The sequence below is a fragment of the Oncorhynchus keta genome, chromosome 13 (genome assembly GCF_023373465.1).
Source record: "Oncorhynchus keta strain PuntledgeMale-10-30-2019 chromosome 13, Oket_V2, whole genome shotgun sequence".
Lineage (NCBI taxonomy): Eukaryota > Metazoa > Chordata > Actinopteri > Salmoniformes > Salmonidae > Oncorhynchus > Oncorhynchus keta.
The window spans coordinates 44,266,654-44,288,324 of NC_068433.1; the positions used below are offsets into that span (position 1 = coordinate 44,266,654).

Genomic DNA, 21,671 nt, shown 5'->3' on the forward strand with positions numbered 1-21,671 from the left:
AAAGGTAGTACATTTTCAAAGTAAAATGACAAATATTTAGGCTATATTGAACGTTCGGTCGAGGAATAGCCGCTCTGATCTGAAAGGAGGCGGAACGTGTGTTAAGCTTTCCTGAATAGCTGGGCCTACTGGGAGCGTAGGGAGACACACACAGGCCGGTTGGACGTATTTCCAAATTCTCCGAAACGACGTTGGAGGCAGCTTATGGTCGAGAAATTAATGTTCAATTCTCTGGTAACAACTTTGGTGGACATTCCTGCAGTCAGCAGGCCAATTGCACGCTCCCTCAACTTGAGACATCTGTGGCATTGTGTTGTGTGACAAAACACATTTTAGAGTGGCCTTTTTATTGTTCCCCCAGCACAAGGTGCACCTGTGTAATGATCATGCTGTTTAATCAGCTTCTTGATATGCCACACCTGTCAGGTGGATAGATTATCTTGACCAAGGATAAAAGGCTCACTAACAGGGACGTAAACAAATTAGTTCACAGAATTTGAGAGAAATAATATTGTTGTGTGTATGGAAAAATTCTGGGATTGCTTATTTTAGCTCATGAAACATGGGACAAACTTTACATGTTTGCGTTTTTATATTTTTGCTCATTATATTTAGCAATCTTGGGGGTAAAAGCTGTTCAGGCCAGTGTCCTGTTGGTTCCAGACTTGGTGCATCACTACCCTTTGCCATGCGGTAGCAGAGAGAACCGTATGGCAAATGTCATTTTCACTGCAGTTTACAGCCTACTCAACTGTACTCACTTGAAAAAAGTAATGCAATTTCTTAATTAGATTGTGCTGTTGTTGGGTAGTCTAGGTAGGATCATGTCATGGTCCCTAAACGAGATCAATAGGGGAGCATTTTGAGCTGCGTATCTTCAACTGTTCTTTAATGCGCAATGAAGCATCTGGCCTCCGCTGCCTATCAGCTATTCCTCTCTTGTGTATTTATATAGAAAATTGGTTCAGATTAGAATGATTTTAGAGAGCCTTCGGAAAGTATTAAGAACCCTTGACCTTTTCCAAATGTTGTTACGTTACAGCCTTTTTCTTAAATGGATCAAAAGAATCATAATCCGCAGCAATATACACACAATACCCAAATAGTGACAAAATGAAAACTGGTTTTGTATTATTTCTTTCTTTGCAAATATATAAAAAACAAATACCATGTTTATGTAAGTATTCAGACCATTTGCTATGAGACTCAAGTTAGCTCGAGTGCATTCTGTTTTTATTCATCATCCTTGAGATGTATCTACAACTTGATTGGAGTACACCTGTGGTAAATTCAATTGATTGGACATGATTTGGAAAGGCACACACCTGTCTATATAAGGTCCCACAGTTGACAGTGCATGTCAGGACAAAATCCAAGCCATGAGGTCGAAGGAATTGTCCGTAGAGCTCCGAGACAGGATTGTGTCGAGGCACAGATCTGGGGAAGGGTAACAAAAAATGTCTGCACTATTGAAGGTCTCCAAGAACACAGTGGTCTCCATCATTCTTAAATGGAAGAAGTTTGGAACCACCAATACTCTTTTGGGAGCTGGCCACCCAGCCAAACTGAACAATCCGGGGAGAAGGGTCTTGGTCAGGGAGGTGACTAAGAACCTGATAGTCACTCTGACAGAGCTCTAGAGTTCCTCTGTGAAGTCGGGAGAATCTTCCAGAAGGACAACCGTATCTGCAGCACTCCACCAATCAGGCCTTTATGGTAGAGTGACCAGACAGAAGCCACCCCTCAGTAAAGGGCACATGACAGCCCGCTTGGAGACTCAAACCATGACAAACAAGATTCTCTGTTCTGATGAAATCAAGATTGAACTCTTTGGCCTGAATGCCAAGCGTCACGTCTGGAGGAAACCCTGGCACCATCCCTACGGTGAATCATGGTGGTGGCAGCATGCTGTGGGGATGTTTTCAGATTCAAGGACTGGGAGACAAGTCAGGATCGAGGGAAATGTGAACGGAGCAAATAACAGAGAGATACTTAATGAAAACCTGCTCCAGAGCACTCAGGACCTCAGACTGGGGCGGAGGTTCACCTCCCATCAGGACAACAACCCTAATCACACAACCAAGACAACGCAGGAGGAGCTTCGGGACTCAATGTCCTTGAGTGGCCTAGCCAGAGCCTGGACTTGAACCCGATCTCTGCAGAGACCTGAAAATAGCTGTGCAGCAACGCTTCCCATCCAACCTGCCAGAGCTTGAGAGGATCTACGGAGAAGAATGGGAGAATTGTGTGTAGATTGATGAGGGGGAAAAACTATTTAATATATTTTAGAATAAGGCTGAAACATAACAACGTGGAAAAAGTCAACGGGTCTGAATATTATCCCGAAGGCACTGTATGTGTGGTATGATTGCAGATCTGGACAAACGATCCACCTACCACTATTGTCACTATGGATAGATGGTAGGATAGACAGTTTACTGATAGACCATATTGACCTGTAGTATTGTAAGTGCGTGAATAAGTGTAGTGCATAAGGGAAGTATGCAAGCAGATGAGGAAATGTTTCTATATGGAAGACCTTAATTAATAAAACCTGAAAAATGGTGAATGTAAATCAGGGAAGAAAAGTGCACTACCCTCCCAAAAGCAAAAGAAAGTTAGAGAACTGTCCCTTATTTTGGACCTGCCCCCACACCACAGTACATTTCAAACTGTCCCTTATTTTGGACCTGCCCCTACACCACAGTACATTTCAAACTGTCCCTAATCCCAAGTTAGGAATTGTTCCTTGATGTGTTTATTGACAAGGATTTCATGTGAGTTCATTTGAGGACACAAGCTTCAACAGGTATCAAAGGTCCTTTCACAGAGAGGGAAATCATGTGGACACACACACACACACGCACTGAAACACATCCACATACTCTGGATCAGTTGTCAACTACCCACACACACACACACACACACACACAGAGGCCACACTTACGAAGCTGAGGAGAGAAACCTTAGTTCTCCCCACCCTGTAATTAGAGAGAAAACAACATGGAGCACAGCACTAGAATAACAGGAAATAAGACCCGAACCAAGAGAGAGAGGAAAAGTGAGAGTATCTATGTGTGTAACCAGACCCGGCTCAAAAACAAACAAGATAGCTAAACCGGCTCAAATTGTAGACCATGGCAAATGTCCAGAGTGAAGTTTCGACATTTGTGCCACTCTCACATGGACGCAAACGTTGCTCTTCTCAAAGCACCTGTTCACACTTATGTTTGCTTTACACTGCAAGGTGCAATTCAGCAATTGGACAAATAACAAATACAGTACCTCATGAAGTAGCTCATGAAAAGAGGCTTTGTACGCTTCATTCACACACAATGCACACACTTAGCTGTGTGTGTGTGTGTGTGTGTGTGTGTGTGTGTGTGTGTGTGTGTGTGTGTGTGTGTGTGTGTGTGTGTGTGTGTGTGTGTGTGTGTGTGTGTGTGTGTGTGTGTGTGTGTGTGTGTGTGTGTGTGTGTGTGTGTGTGCGCTCGTGTGCGCTCGTCTCTGTTCTGCATAAGGCGCGTGCGTGTCAGTTCTGGGTGAGACTGGCTGAATGGAGTATTGGTTCGGTGTATGTGTGGTTTTTAAGGGTGTGCCTCACCCCACCACTCATTCCTCTACTTCTGAATACCTAGCTCGAGTCATCCCACCACTCATTCCTCTACGTCTGAATACCTAGCTCTAGTCACCCCACCACTCATTCCTCTACGTCTGAATACCTAGCTCTAGTCACCCCACCACTCATTCCTCTATGTCTGAATACCTAGCTCGAGTCACCCCACCACTCATTCCTCTACTTCTGAATACCTAGCTCGAGTCATCCCACCACTCATTCCTCTACGTCTGAATACCTAGCTCTAGTCACCCCACCACTCATTCCTCTACGTCTGAATACCTAGCTCTAGTCACCCCACCACTCATTCCTCTATGTCTGAATACCTAGCTCGAGTCACCCCACCACTCATTCCTCTACTTCTGAATACCTAGCTCGAGTCATCCCACCACTCATTCCTCTACGTCTGAATACCTAGCTCTAGTCACCCCACCACTCATTCCTTTACGTCTGAATACCTAGCTCTAGTCACCCCACCACTCATTCCTCTACTTCTGAATACCTAGCTCTAGTCACCCCACCACTCATTCCTCTACTTCTGAATACCTAGCTCTAGTCACCCCACCACTCATTCCTCTACTTCTGAATACCTAGCTCTAGTCACCCCACCACTCATTCCTCTACTTCTGAATACCTAGCTCTAGTCACCCCACCACTCATTCCTCTACTTCTGAATACCTAGCTCGAGTCATCCCACCACTCATTCCTCTACGTCAGAAATCCTAGCTCTAGTCACCCCACCACTCATTCCTCTACGTCTGAATACCTAGCTCTAGTCACCCCACCACTCATTCCTCTACGTCTGAATACCTAGCTCGAGTCACCCCACCACTCATTCCTCTACTTCTGAATACCTAGCTCGAGTCATCCCACCACTCATTCCTCTATGTCTGAATACCTAGCTCTAGTCACCCCACCACTCATTCCTCTACTTCTGAATACCTAGCTCTAGTCACCCCACCACGTGGCCGTGTGTTTGTTTGAGCCCAGCATTCTTCCCTGGAGCATATCTCCCATCTCTGAAGAACTCATCCACTCCCTCCATTACCTGTCCCTCCCTCAGTGGCACGGCTGTATATCAGTCTACGACTGCGGCTCCCGCTGGTGTGCACTCTGTTCTGATTTCGGCGTCTAAATCATAGTCGTCCACTGACACTGTTATTTTCTATACATTAGACCTGTTGAAGATTTTCTTCATGATTTATGCACCCCCCCACCCCTTCTACTCCACACATAAGGCCTGAATGAAGTCTAGACTTCAATGAACTTTGCGTCGTATACGGTGTGTATACAGTTCAGGACGGTTTAGAAGCAGTCATACAATAACCAAACACACACAGAGGGGACTAGGTTTGTTTGAGCGGATATTCATTCTAATCTGTTCAAAGCTGGAGGCTATATTTAAAACCTCCCAACCCAGGAAGTACAAGGAAAAATAGGGAGAGTACAAAGAAGAGGGGGAGGGGTGAAGGAATTAGGAGAAATGTTACACAACACCTCTTCAGATCTCCTCATGTGTTTAACGAGCAGTGAGCACACTGTCTGTACAATACCTCGGGCCATATGACCGAGCATATGCCCAGAAATGGAGCTAAATATTTGCTTTGTTGTGTCTGTTTACGTAAACAAATAATGCAGTAATTTCTGTCATGTTGCCTCACGGATTTACAAAATACAAAATGGACGGGGAGAAACTCGTTTTCAGCGAGGACTCTTGATCTCGAAGAGAAGCAGCAGAATAGATGTAAATGAAATCTTGTTTTGTCTTCAAAGCTTGTTTTCTGGTCCCATGCCACCGCGAACCCAGCTTCCCAGAAGAGCATCTGCCTTCCCAGTAAAACCTTGTGCTGCACTCACCCCCTCACATATACATACATACACACACACTTCCTTTGACACCCACATTCACATAAAACGCTCATAGAAACACTCAAACAGTACAGACTGAAACACACCTACTCTACCTCTCATACATGCGCACATACACACGCCGCTGTCTGATTGATTGACCCAGGCCAGGAGAGGGAGTCTCCTTACAGTGCTGAAGGAGGCCAGAAATCATGGGAGGAATTTCAGCGGGATTACCTAGCGACCGCTTCCCAGAATGCCCCAGTCAGCGCATGGAAACGGCTTTCCCAGAAGCCTGATTAGAGGAAAGTGGCAAAGTGCCAGCCAGCCAGAATCCATCCACAGGCCACACTGCCGTGCTCCAGCTAGGACGTACACACACCACACATACACACAGTAATTAAATCACACACTCTGACAGACACACACATTAAATCATACATGATTCCACGTATTTTCAACCACCCACACACACAAATGCACTCATACATGTGCATCATTTATGAACACGCACATCGCCATCACACACACTCACACTAACCTCACAGAGACAGACAGACAGACAGACAGACAGACAGACAGACAGACAGACAGACAGACAGACAGACAGACAGACAGTCGGTGACAATCCGCAGTCCACTCATGTCTCTCTCTCTGCCCTGTGGGGGTCACCATGACACTAAACACTAAGAGTATTATAAAGAATCCCTATCCCCTGAGTAAAAGTATTAGTAGTCTAGTGTGTACACAGAAACACAGTCAAGCACATTAGCCAGGTATGTTTACATGTGATGTGCATTAGGTGTAGGTTGTCTGGCGTGTAGGAGTGTTGAGCCAGTAATCGAAAGGTTGCTGGATCAAGTCCCCAAGCTGACAAGGTAGAACTCTGTCGTTCTGCCCCTGAACAAGGCAGTTAACCCACTGTTTCCCAGTAGGCCGTCATTGTAAATAAGAATTTGTTATTAACTGACTTGCCTAGTTAAATAAAGGTAACATTTTAAAAGGTAGTGTATTTAAATGTAAATAGGCCAATTCCCTGTAGATGAGTGGTTAGGTTAGCTGGACCCAGGCCATGTTGAGGTACCTGATACCACAAGGCTTTCCCTCTGAATGTGTGGCAATGGATTTCACTGAGATGGGACACAGATATTATCCTCTCTCCTTTTTTCCCTGCCCTCTCTTTCCCCTCGTTCCTTTTAGAGATAAACAATATATTAAAGCTGGATGTGAGTTTGGCTAGTCATGAATCGGTTCATACTGTGTTCTCTTTCCTGTCCCCATGTCTCTCCCGTCCCTCATGTTCTCTCTCTCCTCCTAATCACTTTAATATCCTCTGTCTCCTTCCCTGTCTCCTCCACTTCATGTGTCTTGGTTTTGGCATTCATCAATCCCATTGTTCTTGCAAACCTTTCCCTTCTTTCTCTCTCTTTCCATCTGTTCATTGTGTACAAGGCAGACTCAAGCATCCCTCCTCCTCCTTTCTTACTCTCCCTGTTCAGAAGATTGCAGGGTTCCGAAGGATCTAACCATATGAGGTGTGATAGAGAATTATTGAGATTTAAATTGGACGTCAGTAAAAACCTGTTTGTTGGCTTCCAGACAAGCTCTCGCTTTAATTGGTGCGTCTGTCGGCTCCTGGCCTTATTCCCTGACCCCGAGGGGAAAGGGAAAAGAGAGAGGGGGGATGAATAGAGGGAGGAAGAGGAAAGTGGCTGCGTGTTAGACACGGTTGGCTCAGTGTGTAATTACATCCTCATCTGTTTAAATCCCAACGGGATGTTTTCTCCGAATTAGCCAGCTTTCCAACTCAGGTTTTATTATCCTGATAGGTTTCAGGGAACAGTTCCTTCTGTATCTGGAAAAGAATCCGATGAACTACTATCTGATTAGTGATCCAGCTGAATGAGTTAGCTTGATTGTGCAGTATAGACGACTCCTGATAAGTGTGCTTGCCTTCGGATAAATAGTTTTACAGTCCCAGTTCAATTACATTCTTTTCTTATTTTCTCTTACAATGTTCTCCTGGAATCTGCATGGCCCAGTTAAGTCCGTTCGACCACAACAGTCCCAAGAACGTGAATGAGTATCTATGAATTTGCTGTTTAGGTTACACACCCACCCTATCTTCACAGAGAGTGACAGACGGTGACAATCCTCAGTCCTCTGGTTCTCCCCTGTGAATGGGGGTCAATGATGGGGTACACCATGATACTAAACACTAATAGGAGTATAATAAAGAGGGCACTGCCAGGGAGGCCCATAGGGCGGCACACAATTGGCCCAGCGTCGTCCGGGTTTGGCCGGGGGGGGGGGCTTTACTTGGCTCAGCGCGCTCTAGCAACTCCTTGTGGTGGGCCAGGTGCCTGCAGGCTGACCTCAGTCGTCAGGTGAACGGTGTTTTCTCCAACACATTGGTGCGTCTTGCTTCCAGGTTAAGCGGGCCAATGTCAAGAGAAGCGTGGTTTGGCGTGTCACGTTTTGGAGGATGCATGACTCGACCTTCGCCTCCCGAGCCAGTTGGAGAGTTGCAGCGATGAGACAAGATCGAAATTGGGGAGAAAAAGAGTATTATAAAGAATCCTTATCCCCTGGGTAAGAGTATTAGTAGTCTAGTGTGTACGATATACACGGCACTTAACATAGGCTACACAAACACAGGCAAGCCCATTAGCCAGGTATTAGTAGTGTCTATTTCTTCTTGTATGTTGTCTTATGACTATGTTTTCTGATTTAAATAGGAAAGGGGTGAATTATACAAGAGAATATTCCATATAGTGCCGTAGCGCGAGGAGGAAGCAAATCTTTTACTCAGCTCTTCAACTTGACAACACACACCACAGGGATAACTACATCTCAGAGAGCACTGTTTTACACTCCCATGTTTCCACCTCGCATGAACTACACACACACACACACACACACACACACATTGACCGACGGGCTCATATGCATAATTGGACCTGCATTCTCTCACACAGACATACAGTACTGTGCATACATAACAGACACTCAGACAAGAATGATCACACACACAAATCCAAACTTATGCAAAGGTGACAATTGCATGAGACCACACACCGACATCCACAAACACACACACACACACTCATTTATAGATTTTGTAACTGGAGGAGAACCAATGTTGATGCTGTGTGTCAGTGGGTCACACAGCTCAGCATTGATAACAACCCTAATCTCAGAGCATCTGAAGAAGGTCAATTTTGAATTTTGAGGCTGTGTACTTTCAGCAGGGGAAAGTGTGTGTGTGTGTGTGTGTGTGTGTGTGTGTGTGTGTGTGTGTGTGTGTGTGTGTGTGTGTGTGTGTGTGTGTGTGTGTGTGTGTGTGTGTGTGTGTGTGTGTGTGTGTGTGTGTGTGTGTGTGTGTGTGTGTGTGTGTGTGTGTGTGTAATGGTTATGTAAGGGAAATTTGGAAATCTAAATTACAGTAAGTGAATAATGAATCCCTAGTCCTGTGCCAGCGACATCTGAGAAATACTGCAGCAGAGTGGCAAGGAAAGGAAGAGAAATCATTGACCAGTTGCCCTTATTCTCAGAAGCAGCAGGCTACCCCAGCCTGCCTCAGCCCCATTGGCAAATTACAGGTATAATGTGGAGTTATTGGAAGCAGCTGTCTCTCTCAGCAGAGGGATTTCTCTACTGGGTCAGGATGAGAGTTGTCTTCTTGCTCTCTCTCTCTCTCTCTCTCTCTCTGAGGAGGCTGGACCCCCGCTGGCCTGGCTGCCGATGGACCTCCTTCCCCCGGGTGAGTTCCCTGAACTGGGAACGCCATGTGGAAATCTGGAACTACTGGGGGATTGTAAGTGGGCCACTGATGAATCCATACCTCACTGGCCTTTCTGTGAGGTGACCCACGGGATTAGTCCAGTGGCATAATCTAATGTCATTATGACATAACTGCCACCACATAACGTCTCAGTCAGGAGCGCTGATTCCATTCCTGATGAGCTGTCTCAGACCCAGACATTGGTTGGCAACCATCGATCGAGTTTCACAATAGCTTACAATTCCCATTACAGTGCAATGCTCTTCCTGTATTACATTTGTTTTCGTTACAGAGGGTAACACTTTATATGGTGGGCTATAACTACTGTTAAGTGCCATGAAAAGGGAAATCTGCCCAGGCTATGAAATAGGCCATTAGGACTGGAAGCAACCTGCGTCATCTGAGATCAATTTCGAAGTGTCCTTTGTGATTCACTCATTCAGGCTGGAAATAAATGTAGCCTGAAAAGGGAATAAACAGACTAATGTTGCAGACCTAATGTTATCTCTCTCACATAAGGCCTATCATCACGGTTAAACAGGTGATTCATCAGGATCTCAATGTAAGCCTATGTATATTATAATAATGGTGTTTTTTTTATGGTAAACTCTGGGAGAGTAGGCTACACCTGCCACATGGGTGAACACATCTTTAGGCCAAGGCCTGTGTGTGTTGGTGTAGGCCTACTTGCAGCAATACGTGTGTGTGTGTCTCACCTCATCTAACCTGGACAGCTACTCTAATCGATGTTCCATTTCAGACACTGTGATGGCCGGGGACTTCCTAGAATAGCACTAGAGTGAAATTAACATTTGAAAACTCCTTGGAATCTCAGAACGAGGCAATCGTTCCCGTATTGATCTTTCCACAAAGGGAGAGTCCCGGGATGTGGTCATTACTGTTGCCGTGGTGACTGCATCGCTCCATGATTGGGTGGATAAGGGGGGTGAGAGGGCTTTGGGTTGCAGCTGTACTGTGCTGGCCTAGTTAAACATCTACTATAATTGCTGGAATACTGCATGAAAGGTAAATGTGACAAGACACTGAGCCAGCATGGTACGGTTCAGGTCTTTATGATAGTGTGAAAGGGGTTCTGGTAGAGTACATATGAAATCACACAGCCGAAGACAAGTGTGATGAATCATAAGGGCTGGCTTACTGTAAACTCTAAACAGTTTACTGTGTGGGAAACAGCTCATTAAGGATTCCTTTCTCACAAAGGCACATTTCTAATCTAACGCTATGGAACCTCTCTAAGAAGCCTACTGGTAATGTGTGTGTCGTTTCATTTTGCTGATTGGCTGAGCTGTTGTCTAAACAGTACACAGGATGTGACATCACTTGATTGGTTACAGGTGAATGTTGACTTGGCTGTTAATGACATCTGAGCTGTTATAAAAGCTGTGGCTTAGAATATACCCCTGGGGACTTCACATACTGTAGGGACAAATATATTTAAGATATACTTTATTGTCCATTAACTTGCAGAGAACAGAAATGTGCCTTTATACTCAACCAACCCCCGTACACTGTCACACCCTGGCCATAGAGAGGCTTTTTTATTCTCTATTTTGGTTAGGCCAGGGTGTGACTAGGGTGTGTGTTCTATTTTCTATGTTTTTGTATTTCTTTGTTTTTGGCCGGGTATAGTTCTCAATCAGGGTTAGCTGTCTGTCGTTGTCTCTGATTGAGAACCATACTTAGGTAGCTGTTTCCCACATGGGTTTTGTTGGTAGTTATTCTCTGTTTAGTGTGTTTTACACCTGACGGAGCTGTTTCAGTTGTTTCTTTTGTTCCTTGTTGTATTTAGTGTTCAGTTTATTAAAATAATGATGAACACTTACCACGCTGCATCTTGGTCCTCAACGTCTTCTACCAACGGCCGTTACAAACACACACAACCTGAGGGGCTGGAAGAAACGGGTCAGTCCCTTGCTCAAGGGCACAATGACAAGGATGATGTCAGCAACCCTCCTGTTGCCGACTCACTCCAAGCCCGATTTTCCCGTTGGAGCAGGGATCCGCACCTGCAACCCTGCTGTTGTTGGCCCTCTTCTCTTACCGCTAAGCTACCTGCCTCCCCCAGGGTCCATTTGGAATTGGGCATCAGTTGGCTATTTGTGGAGTCCCTATAGGGCCTTGGGAGTGTTAGATTACAGTGAGCTATAATGACCCGAAATCTAGAGCTGAGAGATGCCTTTAAAAAAATTGTTTTTTCTTTATCAAATCCCATTAGGTATAGCCAAAGCTGCAAACTACTCTTCCTGGGGTCCACACAAAACATAAGACACAACACAATAAATAACATTAATAGACGATTACAACTGAAGGACAGAACTGCATAAAAGGAAACAATGCATAACATTATTAATTGACAGATACAGGAGTGCATAAATTAAAATGTTTAAATGCAATGGGCCCATTCTCAACTTTAAAGGCATCCTCCAGTGATTTAAAAAAAAAAACTTCCTGTTGAAAGCTATATCCCAAGTATAAATACAGTAAAGTACACACACTAAAGGGTCCAAAAAAAAAGTGTTTTTTTAGACACAACTGCAAACGTCAAGGCGTTGGTCTGATGATGCCTTTGTGATGTCATCGACCTCCACCCTTGCTTGAGGAACAAAATTGGTGCCATGTCATGAGGATACCTGGAACACCTGTTGAGATATGCCTCAAAAATGTGATTATCCTGTGTTTTATATATTTTTTCACACTATGAGTTTGGAATAATACTGTGAAAAATATGATAATGCCCTTTTAGTATATGAGCTGTTTTAAAAGAACGCCTGATGTTTTTGCCTGTTTTGGTGGGATGAAGCTTTGGTCCTTTCAATGGTGACATCACCATTAGGTCAATTAGTTGATAGACCAATAAGAAAGAGAGGTTCCCAACCTCTGCCAATAACAACTAGTTTCCCGTTTTCCCATGCCCACTGAAGGGGTAAAACCAAAGCCTCATACCTTTTAAAGGGTTAATAAATTGTTTTATGATAAACTGTAAGGTCTCCTCTTTAGGAGACCTCTGTGTGTGTGTGTTAACACCTGTTCTGAGTGTTGTGCCCTTCAGACACTATCAGAAGGTGGAAACCGCCTACGCTCAGACTCCTCCTGTCTGGGCCCCACCGTGGCTGTCTGAGATTCTGAGAATACGACTGGTTTTCTGAGAACACAAGGCTGCCGCAGGCCTGATGAAAACAGCCACCAGTCAGAAGATGCTTAGACTCGTTCACCTTGTTATGACCCTATACTTGTGATGAAATGTCAAGTTTCAGTCAAACCCTGACAAGATGGTTGCTGCTGTCAGGGGGAGGTTAGATTTATTAAAATGTTGTTGCCAGGGAAACTCACGCAAGGAGGACTGGGGAGGCTATATGAGTTACAGGATGTCTTAAACATTTTGCAGAACCTGGGGAGAGCTATCATATACTGTACTCTGTACCAACTTCTGCCTACAATTGTATTACTAAAGGAGAATTGTCATACTTAAACAATGAGTCTGTGATTCCTTTCCATTACTAATGTATGTTTGATAATTATATAGACCTGATCATATGTTGAAGAAATTGACCAACACTTTGGCGAGCCTGCCAGGAGCGAGTGACCACTTCGCTGGACTGACCATTGATCCACGTGCAAGCCCTACAAAATTATAAGTTAAGCAGATGCCTGTTGTATCCAAAGTCTGTAATTTGCTATAGCACGTTGTGGTTAATGAGTCATTCTGGCAAGTAAGTGGCGCCTCGCTGTTAAATTTATACAAACCTAAATTTCTCTGTAATAGTGGAATAATTGAAAGTGTGAAATTATTGTTACACAACCCGTGGGAGGAAGCACAGACCGCCTAGGTGGAAATAGGTTCTACATTCCTGGGTTGAATGTTTATGTGATGAGACTTGGTGATAGGATTTAGGGCACAAATTCCAAGTATAAAACACTGATTGTTGATAGAATTGAGAGTTGAAATATTTTCGATAACTGAATTTGTAATTGTTCTATTTATGATGTTTTCTGTGTGTTTTGACTATATGGTGGGACAGTAAATCAGGAGTTAGTTATAAACAATATAATGCCCGTGTATTTGAATTAACTGAGTGGACATTCTGATCAGATGCTGGAAGAGTTCCCTGTGGGGGTATAAACTTTAATGCATACACTATTTCTGTATTAGGGAATACACCTGCCCGTGTGTTACTGACCCATGTTATTTTAAAAAGAAATAGTTTTGAAGTAATAGTTTCTCCCTTTGAAGGAGTAGATTATCACAGAGATACCAGGATTGTTGTGGAGGTCACACCAAAGTTTATAACAGCTATAAATCATCTTGAACCCTTTACTATTTTGTGGTTTCACCATAGAGGATGATTAGTTTACACCACCCAGACATTACATGGTATTCAGTTATAATTTACTTATCACCCTGCTTTAAACATTTTTTTATGCGAGTTAAGGGATAGACTATAGACATATAGAGTTATTTTGCACTAATTCATCTGTATTCACATTAGACGTAGAGACTAATTAAAAAAAATAGATATGGCAGAATGGAGCTCAGAGTTGTCTGAGGGGCCGGTCGCAATGAAACCCGCCACCCCTCTACAGTTTTTAATTGGGAAATACCCCATGTCATGACGTTGGCGTGGGGGGTTGGTTTATGACAGTCATAAATACCTCTTCCCCCATTTTTCTTCTCTCTAACCTACTGAGTTTACTTTTCTTTTTTTTTTTAACTTGGTTAACATAGAGATTCTGGGAACATCAGAAGGTGGGGGGAAATGAACTATATTCTGGTAATCCGAACAACTGAACATATGCAGTGGTACTTAATGAATATTATGTCAGTTCGGTTGTCATCTGAGACATTCTCATCAATAAGATGACATAAACTCTACAGTGGAAAGTCTACACATCATAGTTATCAGATTCACATGGAATTGTTGTTCAATTTAAATGTTTGAATATGAAATTATTTATGATGGGATGAAATGTGATTTTAGCTTCTAAAATGTGAGATGTGGGTTTTCATAAGTTAGGGCTGCTCACTCAGTGGCCCGCCCACGTGAAGAGACAGAGGGTGTAAACTATGACACACACCCCTGTTCTCCCTTCCTATATAAAGCCTTGACGACAACATAACTGTTCCAATGAGGTAGGATGACGATCCTATGTCAGAATGGGTCAGATAAAACTACAGAACGAAGCCAACATCAGCGTGAGCTTTGGTTGCGAATGGAATGAACTTTGAACTCTTATTCACGACAGAAGTGATACCTCCTAGTCGTTGAGTTAGCGACCGCAGCTGCAAACGCTGGTTAGGAAGGAACAGACAGAGTATCCCATCTACCACACAACGACGTTACTACAACTTATCCAAGTGACCACCAGAGATATTCTTCAAAGGACAGAGGACTCGGTTTGGCAACACGGTCTTCCATCTACCACCAACCTACTGAAGCATAGCTCAGAGGAAATATTTATTGCATTTTCCTTTTTCCTTTTGGTAATTTAGAATGCATAAGATACTGTATTTACGATAGCACAGCTTCGCCTTTGTTCCTATCTTCCCGCTCTTTCACTCAACCCAGCCCCTTTTCCTTTGTGTAACAAGCTGTCATATCTGTTCCGCCCGCTGATTAGTTAGGTATTTAGTAAATAAATAATTAAACCCAATTTTGTATTGCTGATTCAACTTGTTAGCCAAGATTCTTGCAGATAACCAAGAATGTACACGTTTCAGATTATGAGACTGAAATAAGATGACGATTAATGTTGACTGCTATTGATGTAAAATATGACTAAATCTTTAAGAGTTTATTCGGAAGATAACAGCTCTATAAATATTATTTTGTGGTGCCCGACTCTCTAGTTAATTACATTTACATGATTAGCTCAATCAGGTGATATTCATTACGGAGAAATTGTTTTATAGAATAGCATGTCTTAGCAATTAATCCGGCATAGCCAAAGACGCGACACCCACTATGGGAAAATACTTTACCTGAGTTTTCATGAAATGGCATGAGTGGACCAAAGAGGCTTTTGAATATGGATGGCCTATGGATGGGTCATTTACCAAAACCGAATATCAACATGTGCAGGACATTGTGAAAAGAAGACAGGAAAATAAGACCAAGGGAAAGAAGAAAAGAAATCCACCCTGTTTTCTGTGACTGCTTTGTCGAGGTCAAAAACTGAGGGTAACCTATTCTGGACTCAAAATAAAGCTACCTGTTTGAAAAAGGAATTGACAAAGATTAAAGACCCTGCCTCCGTCAAGACGGAGAAGTTTCCTCTAGAAGGCAGCGCCCCACCATATGCTCCACCACCCCCTCCCAACTGCGGAGATAGGTTTAAGGGAATTTATCCACTACTCCCAAACAAACTAGTAGCTCCAGGAGATAATTCTTCTCCACCACCGGCACCGGGTAGAATGTATCAAGAACTAGGAGATATATGGAATGATGCCAGGGCACACTCAACGCCTCTCTACCCTGGAGTTACCACGGCAAAGGACCTCATGGCAGCTCAAGAAAAGAAGGTGCAGAGAGAAATGGATAAAGCTTTTGACAAACTCCGACGACATTGTGATGATGAAGACGAAGACAAAAGGAGGAGTGGAAGTAACATAACAAAGGAATTGAAGAGAAAAGAGGAAAAAGATGAAGACTGAAGAAAAAGCAAGGAAGACTGGACTTGACACACAGCTCAAGAAGGCCCAGCTGGACAAAGGAAAGACCAACAACCTGATGGTGGCTGTAGCCTCTACCCCTCAACAACCACCACCACAACCTCACCAACCACAACAACAGCCACCCTGGCAACAGAGAGGGAATGCTGGCAGAGGGAACTTCCAAGGTGGTAGAGGTGGAAGACCAGCCTACACTGGACAGCCTCAACCTGTTTTTTCCCAGACTCAACCAATGAATGGTCGACAATATGGATGGCTCCAACAGCCTCCTTTGACAAACCAGGCGAGGTTCCCACCGCAGAATAATCAACAATAGGGATGACCTGACCCCCTTCTCCAGTGTCACCAGTACATACTTCCGGATGGTACCAAAGAACCAATCATTACTCTGAAGGTCAACGATCAAGAGGTACCATTTTTAATAGACACTGGAGCTCACTCCTCCTGCATTGGATCTACAGGCCAACACCTCGGCCTGGGACTTACATCTAAATCAGTGAGGACGATGGGAGTCGCTGGGATATCTCAAAAGCTGTACTGGACTGAAGATACAACAATTGACCTGGGGGAAGCTAATACTATTAAGGCTCCCTTTCTGACCTCTCCGGCCACTCCTGTTAGCCTACTGGGTAGAGACATTTGCCTGATCAAGTCCAACGTGATTCAAAGCACCGACCTGACCTTTACGATGAACCTCGAGCTCCCTGATGTTACTCTCTTTGTCGATGGCTCTGCCGTTATTGATAGGGAGACTGGTAGGAAACATGCAGGGTTTGGTATAGTCTCACTAGATAGGTCATTGTTGATTGAACAGTCCTTGCCTGAACATTGCTCAGCACAACAAGCTGAGCTCCTGGCCCTTACTGAAGTATGTATATTAGGTAGTAGTTTGAAGGTTAACATTTATTCTGACTCTGCATATGCCATTGGTGTTTGGCTCTACTGGGATGGCGTTTGGAAGGGTAGGGACTTTGTTAACGTGTCTGGTACCCCTATTAAACATCGTTTACAGATCGTTTCAAGCAGGGCTCCTATGTTGCTTCCTGCCAAGTTGGCTATTCTTAAGGTCCACTGACAGCATTAGTTTAGGTAAGGCCGATGCTGCTGCTAAGAATGCTGCTTCTCGCTGCCATACTCATGCCGTTATGCTTACTACCCCGTGTACGTCGTAAATCACTGATCTGGACCAACACCAAGCTGCTGATGCACTTAATCCCCCCTTATGGGAATCTAGAGGCTGCTCCAGAGGCCCTGATGACCTGTAGAGGCAAACCAGATCTGCCTCTGCCTCTCGTCTCCTCTGTGTGTCGCTGACACCTGGTTTTGTCCAAATATGATTCACATTTTCAAAACACACGTGTTTAAATGTACTACATGCATGCAATACAACATTGGTAAGGGTACCCCCCGGAAACCAGGGAAATTTCCAGCGCCGGCCGGCCCGTTCACCCATTTAGCAATGGATTTCATAGACATGGCTGAACGAAAAGAAAGAAAGAGAGATACTGCCTGGTAATAATTGACAACTTTACCAGGTGGGTTGAAGCATTTCCAACCGTGCACTGTGTTGCCAAAACAGTAGCAAAACTTCTGGTAAGGGAAATTATCCCTAGATTTGGTGTTCCGGAAGTTCTTCCCGCAAAAAATGGCACATTTCATAGGAGATGTGGTTGCACAGGTGGCTGCCCAATTGGGGATAGATCAGAAGTTTGTTTGTATCTACCACCCACAAAGTGATGGGATTACTGAGAGGGCTAATCAAACCATAAAAGGAGGGCTTGCCAAAGCATGCCACTCCACATGGAAGTCATGTGTAGAGTGTCTTCCCTTAGTCCTGATGAAAATGCGCAATAGCATAAACCGCGGAACAGGGCTTAGCCAACACAAGCTCTTAACTGGCCGGCCAATGAATGTTCCTTTACACAGACCAATGACTCCAAAACTGACTGACCTGACTGCACTGCAAATATATGAAGGAACTAACCCATGCTGTTAGGTTTTTGTATTCCCAATACAGGAAAGCCCAGGACGTTCCAGAACAGGGTGACCCAGACAAGCCTACCTGTTGACGTTGGAGAATGGATCAAGCTGAAGGTACACAAGAGGAAGTGGAACCACCCCAGATGGATGGGTCCGTACCAGGTCATCACAGCAACACCTACAGCGGTGAAAGTGCAGGAGCGTCAGGGGTGGCACCACCTATCACACCTCCAGAAGACGTCCCAACCATCATAACAGAAAAGAGTGTACACCCAGACCCAGATGTTGTAACACATGTCCACTATGGTCACATTGTAAAAAACAAAACTTGGGGTAAAACTTTGAGGTACATGTTTTTGATACTTCTTATCATCCACCAGCAGCCTCTGTTGGGGGGAATAGATATCAAAGAAAATCGATTGAAAACCAGTAACCAATGGTAAACATGGCCCAGAACCTGAGCCGACAAGCCACACCTAGTAGTTCACATGTAGTCATTAAAAAAAAAACTCGGTCAGTGAATTGCTTGGATCAATTGTAGTCCCATTGCTAAGTACACCTACTCCATGCAGGCCCATATGAATTTGGCAGTAGCTGATTTTGCCCTTCTTTCTACTGATGTTCAGAATCTTAAAGCTGTTACAGCCAGGCATAGCCTGGAATTAGACTACATCCTGGATAAGGAGGGGGGATATTGCAAGGCCCTAAATTATATTTCCCCCACTGAATGTGTTATGCTTCTCCCTGACTCCTCTGATAATATGACAGAGATTTTGAAAGAATAAACACAATTGGCTGATACCTACGCTTACAGGAGAAGACTCCTTTTTCCCGTTTGGGTGGTTGAAAGATAAATTATGCGATTTTGAATTTAAGCTGTTTTCCCATTTTGGTCCCATTACTGGCCCCACTGCTTGTTCTGCTGATTTGCATTTGTGCATTCTGTGCAGCTGCAAATGTATACTTCACAAGGCTCTGCCAGGCATGTTTATGCTTCGTGTTCCTCATCCCTCAGACCCTTATTTCTACCCTCAATCTCCTGAGGATTGCTTGCAATCTAAGGCACCTTTTTATGGATGATTCTTATAATCACTATGCTTGAGTTACTTCGCTTTTGTTGAGGCCTAGTGGCCTCAAAGGGGGGAATGAAGGGGATAAACCAAGGCCTCATACCTTTTTAAAGGGTTAATCAATTGTTTTTTGATAAACTGTAAGGTCTCCTCTTTAGGAGACCTTTTCTGTGTGTGTATGTTAACACCTGTTTTAAGTGTTGTGCCCTTCAGACACTATCAGAAGACGGAAACCGCCTACGCTCAGACTCCTCCTGTCTGGGCCCCAACTGGCTATCTGAAGTTCTGAGAATACGACTGGTTTTCTGAGAACACAAGGCTGCCGCAGGCCTGATGAAAACAGCCACCAGTCAAGATGCTTGGATTCATTCACCATGTTATGACCCTATACTTGTGATGAAATGTCAAGTTTCAGTCAAACCCACTGCTGAGCTTTTAATTGCTGACAAGATGGTTGCTGCTGTCAGGGGGAGGTTAGATTTATTAAAATGTTGTCGCCAGGGAAACTCACGCAAGGAGGACTGGGGAGGCTATATGAGTTACAGGATATCTTAGACATTTTGCAGAACCTGGGGAGAGCTATCATATACTGTACTCTGTACCAACTTCTGCCTACAATTGTATTACTAAAGGAGAATTGTCATACTTAAACAATGAGTCTGTGTTTCCTTTCCATTACTAATGTATGTTTGATAATTATATAGACCTGATCGTCTGTTGAAGAAATTGACCAACACTACTCAGACCCCTACCAGACAGTCCTAGCAAAATTCTTGCTTGAAAAATTGCTCTTTGCTTAGTTTATTTTTGTTTATTTTTTACCATTTGAATTGAAAACAATCACAGTAAGGTACTTAATTGTTACCCAGCAATGTGCTGATATTAGGATAAAAACGGCTCCATTGAACCTTTAAGTCACCAAGCGTTAAATGAGGTGAAAAGGAGACTGGAGACTTGACTTGCAGCTCCTAGTTGGGACTGTCGGAGGCCCAGGCGAGGAAGAAGGTCGGATGGCGAGAATCTGCAAAATACAAGCAGAGTACTTTCTCCTTTGAGTCAAGTACATTTACATTGACATTTAAGTCATTTAGCAGACGCTCTTATCCAGAGCGACTTAGAAATTGGTGCATTCACCTTATGACATCCAGTGGAACAGCCACTTTACAAGTACAGATGAGATATATACATGTTACACTCCTGAAACCCTGCGCAGTCAACGGATAGTGAACTTCAAATTGAACCTGACAGAAGTGAAGAGGAAGAACCTGCACCAACGGGTGAGGGGAAGGCTTCCGAGCCTCACCCCAATGATCAGGAAAATGCCCGAGATGACTGGCCCAGTGGGAGCACTCTGCACTGACTCTGTTGCACCGGCTCTATGCACACTTACTAGACTACCCACACACTCACACAACACTGACACTCTTAACACACACATGCACACGCGACATACACTCAAACACGTAAAACACAAGCATATCGACGCCACACATAGACACAGTTTCACACTCAGACCCAGTGGCGAGATCGAGATGAAGAAGAAAGACCCTGTCTGTCCTTCTGAGTTTTGATGCAGAATGTTTATTGCTATGGTCATTCATTGTACCGAACAGATGAAAAGGAGATCCCAGAGGATTGAATAGGTAGTAGCAGCAACAGAGAAGTTTTTGGGTGTCAGAGATTTTAGTGCAGAAGAACTACAGGGGGTTTTGAGAGATGGGGTTCCAGCCTCCCATGCGGACGGCCTGGTGTATGATCTGTTGGGGCCAAAGTAGTGGGAAGGGGTGGTGGGGTGTATTGGTGATAGTGTTGTGTGTATATATAGGGTTAGATTTTGGTGACATTTCCTTTTCTTTCCCCATTTCCCTTTTTTTTCTGAACAAATGTGCAATGCACTTACCGAACTGTGACAGGCAGCCATACAGCAACAAAGCATCTAGTCTGCCGGAAAACCACGAGAAGAAGGAGACTGGAGTAGGACTTTAAGTTCTGGTTTAACATCTGGAGTAGGACTTTAAGTCCTGGTTTAACATCTGGAGTAGGACTTTAAGTCCTGGTTTAACATCTGGAGTAGGACTTTAAGTCCTGGTTTAGCATCTGGAGTAGGACTTTAAGTCATTGTTTAACAGGAGGAAGATAGAAGCACAGTACCAGAACCTAACCAAGGATACTTGCATTTGGGTTCTATTTGTACTGTTATTAGAGCGCCATCTTCTGGTACAAAGTTTAAACCTTTACAGAGGTTTCTGCTGTAGTATACACACAGGGGACAGTTGAATGTTTGTGAGCGTACACTTTTGGTTACATGTATTGTGTGTGTTGATTGATTGATTTGTTCGGTGGGCCTGTTTCAAATTAGAACCACAAACAATTGAATATTTTTCTTAGGTGGTTGTTACCTATCCATTTTTAACCCAAACTTAATTCAAGACCTGGTATGTGAGTAGATTCTGGTGTCCATAATGCCAGTCTTTAGGCGAGTCATTTGTCTATTCCATTCTAGTGATAGCATAGTAGGACTAATGCAACATTCTCACCACCAGGACGCAGCAAATGACTAAACAAAAAAAGTCACCTTTGAGTATCCAATGTGTTCATAAGTAACGTGTGAGGCATGCACTCTCAGTTAAGTATTTCATTGTGAAATCTAAATATGTATTTCAATCTCAATAAAGTCTAGCCTAT

General features: G+C 43.9%; 1 protein-coding gene across 1 annotated transcript in view; it reads left to right on the forward strand.

Annotated features, from left to right (window-relative positions):
- The window catches only part of LOC118392389 (death domain-containing protein CRADD), a 43,533-nt gene extending 24,168 nt beyond the window's left edge, over positions 1 to 19,365 (forward strand). The window contains exon 2 of the mRNA XM_035784344.2: positions 17,933 to 19,365. Within this exon, the coding sequence (XP_035640237.1) occupies positions 17,933 to 18,171 (239 nt within the window). The 3' untranslated portion in view covers positions 18,172 to 19,365. The remainder of the gene's footprint in view (positions 1 to 17,932) is intronic.
- The last annotated feature ends 2,306 nt before the right edge of the window (positions 19,366 to 21,671 follow it).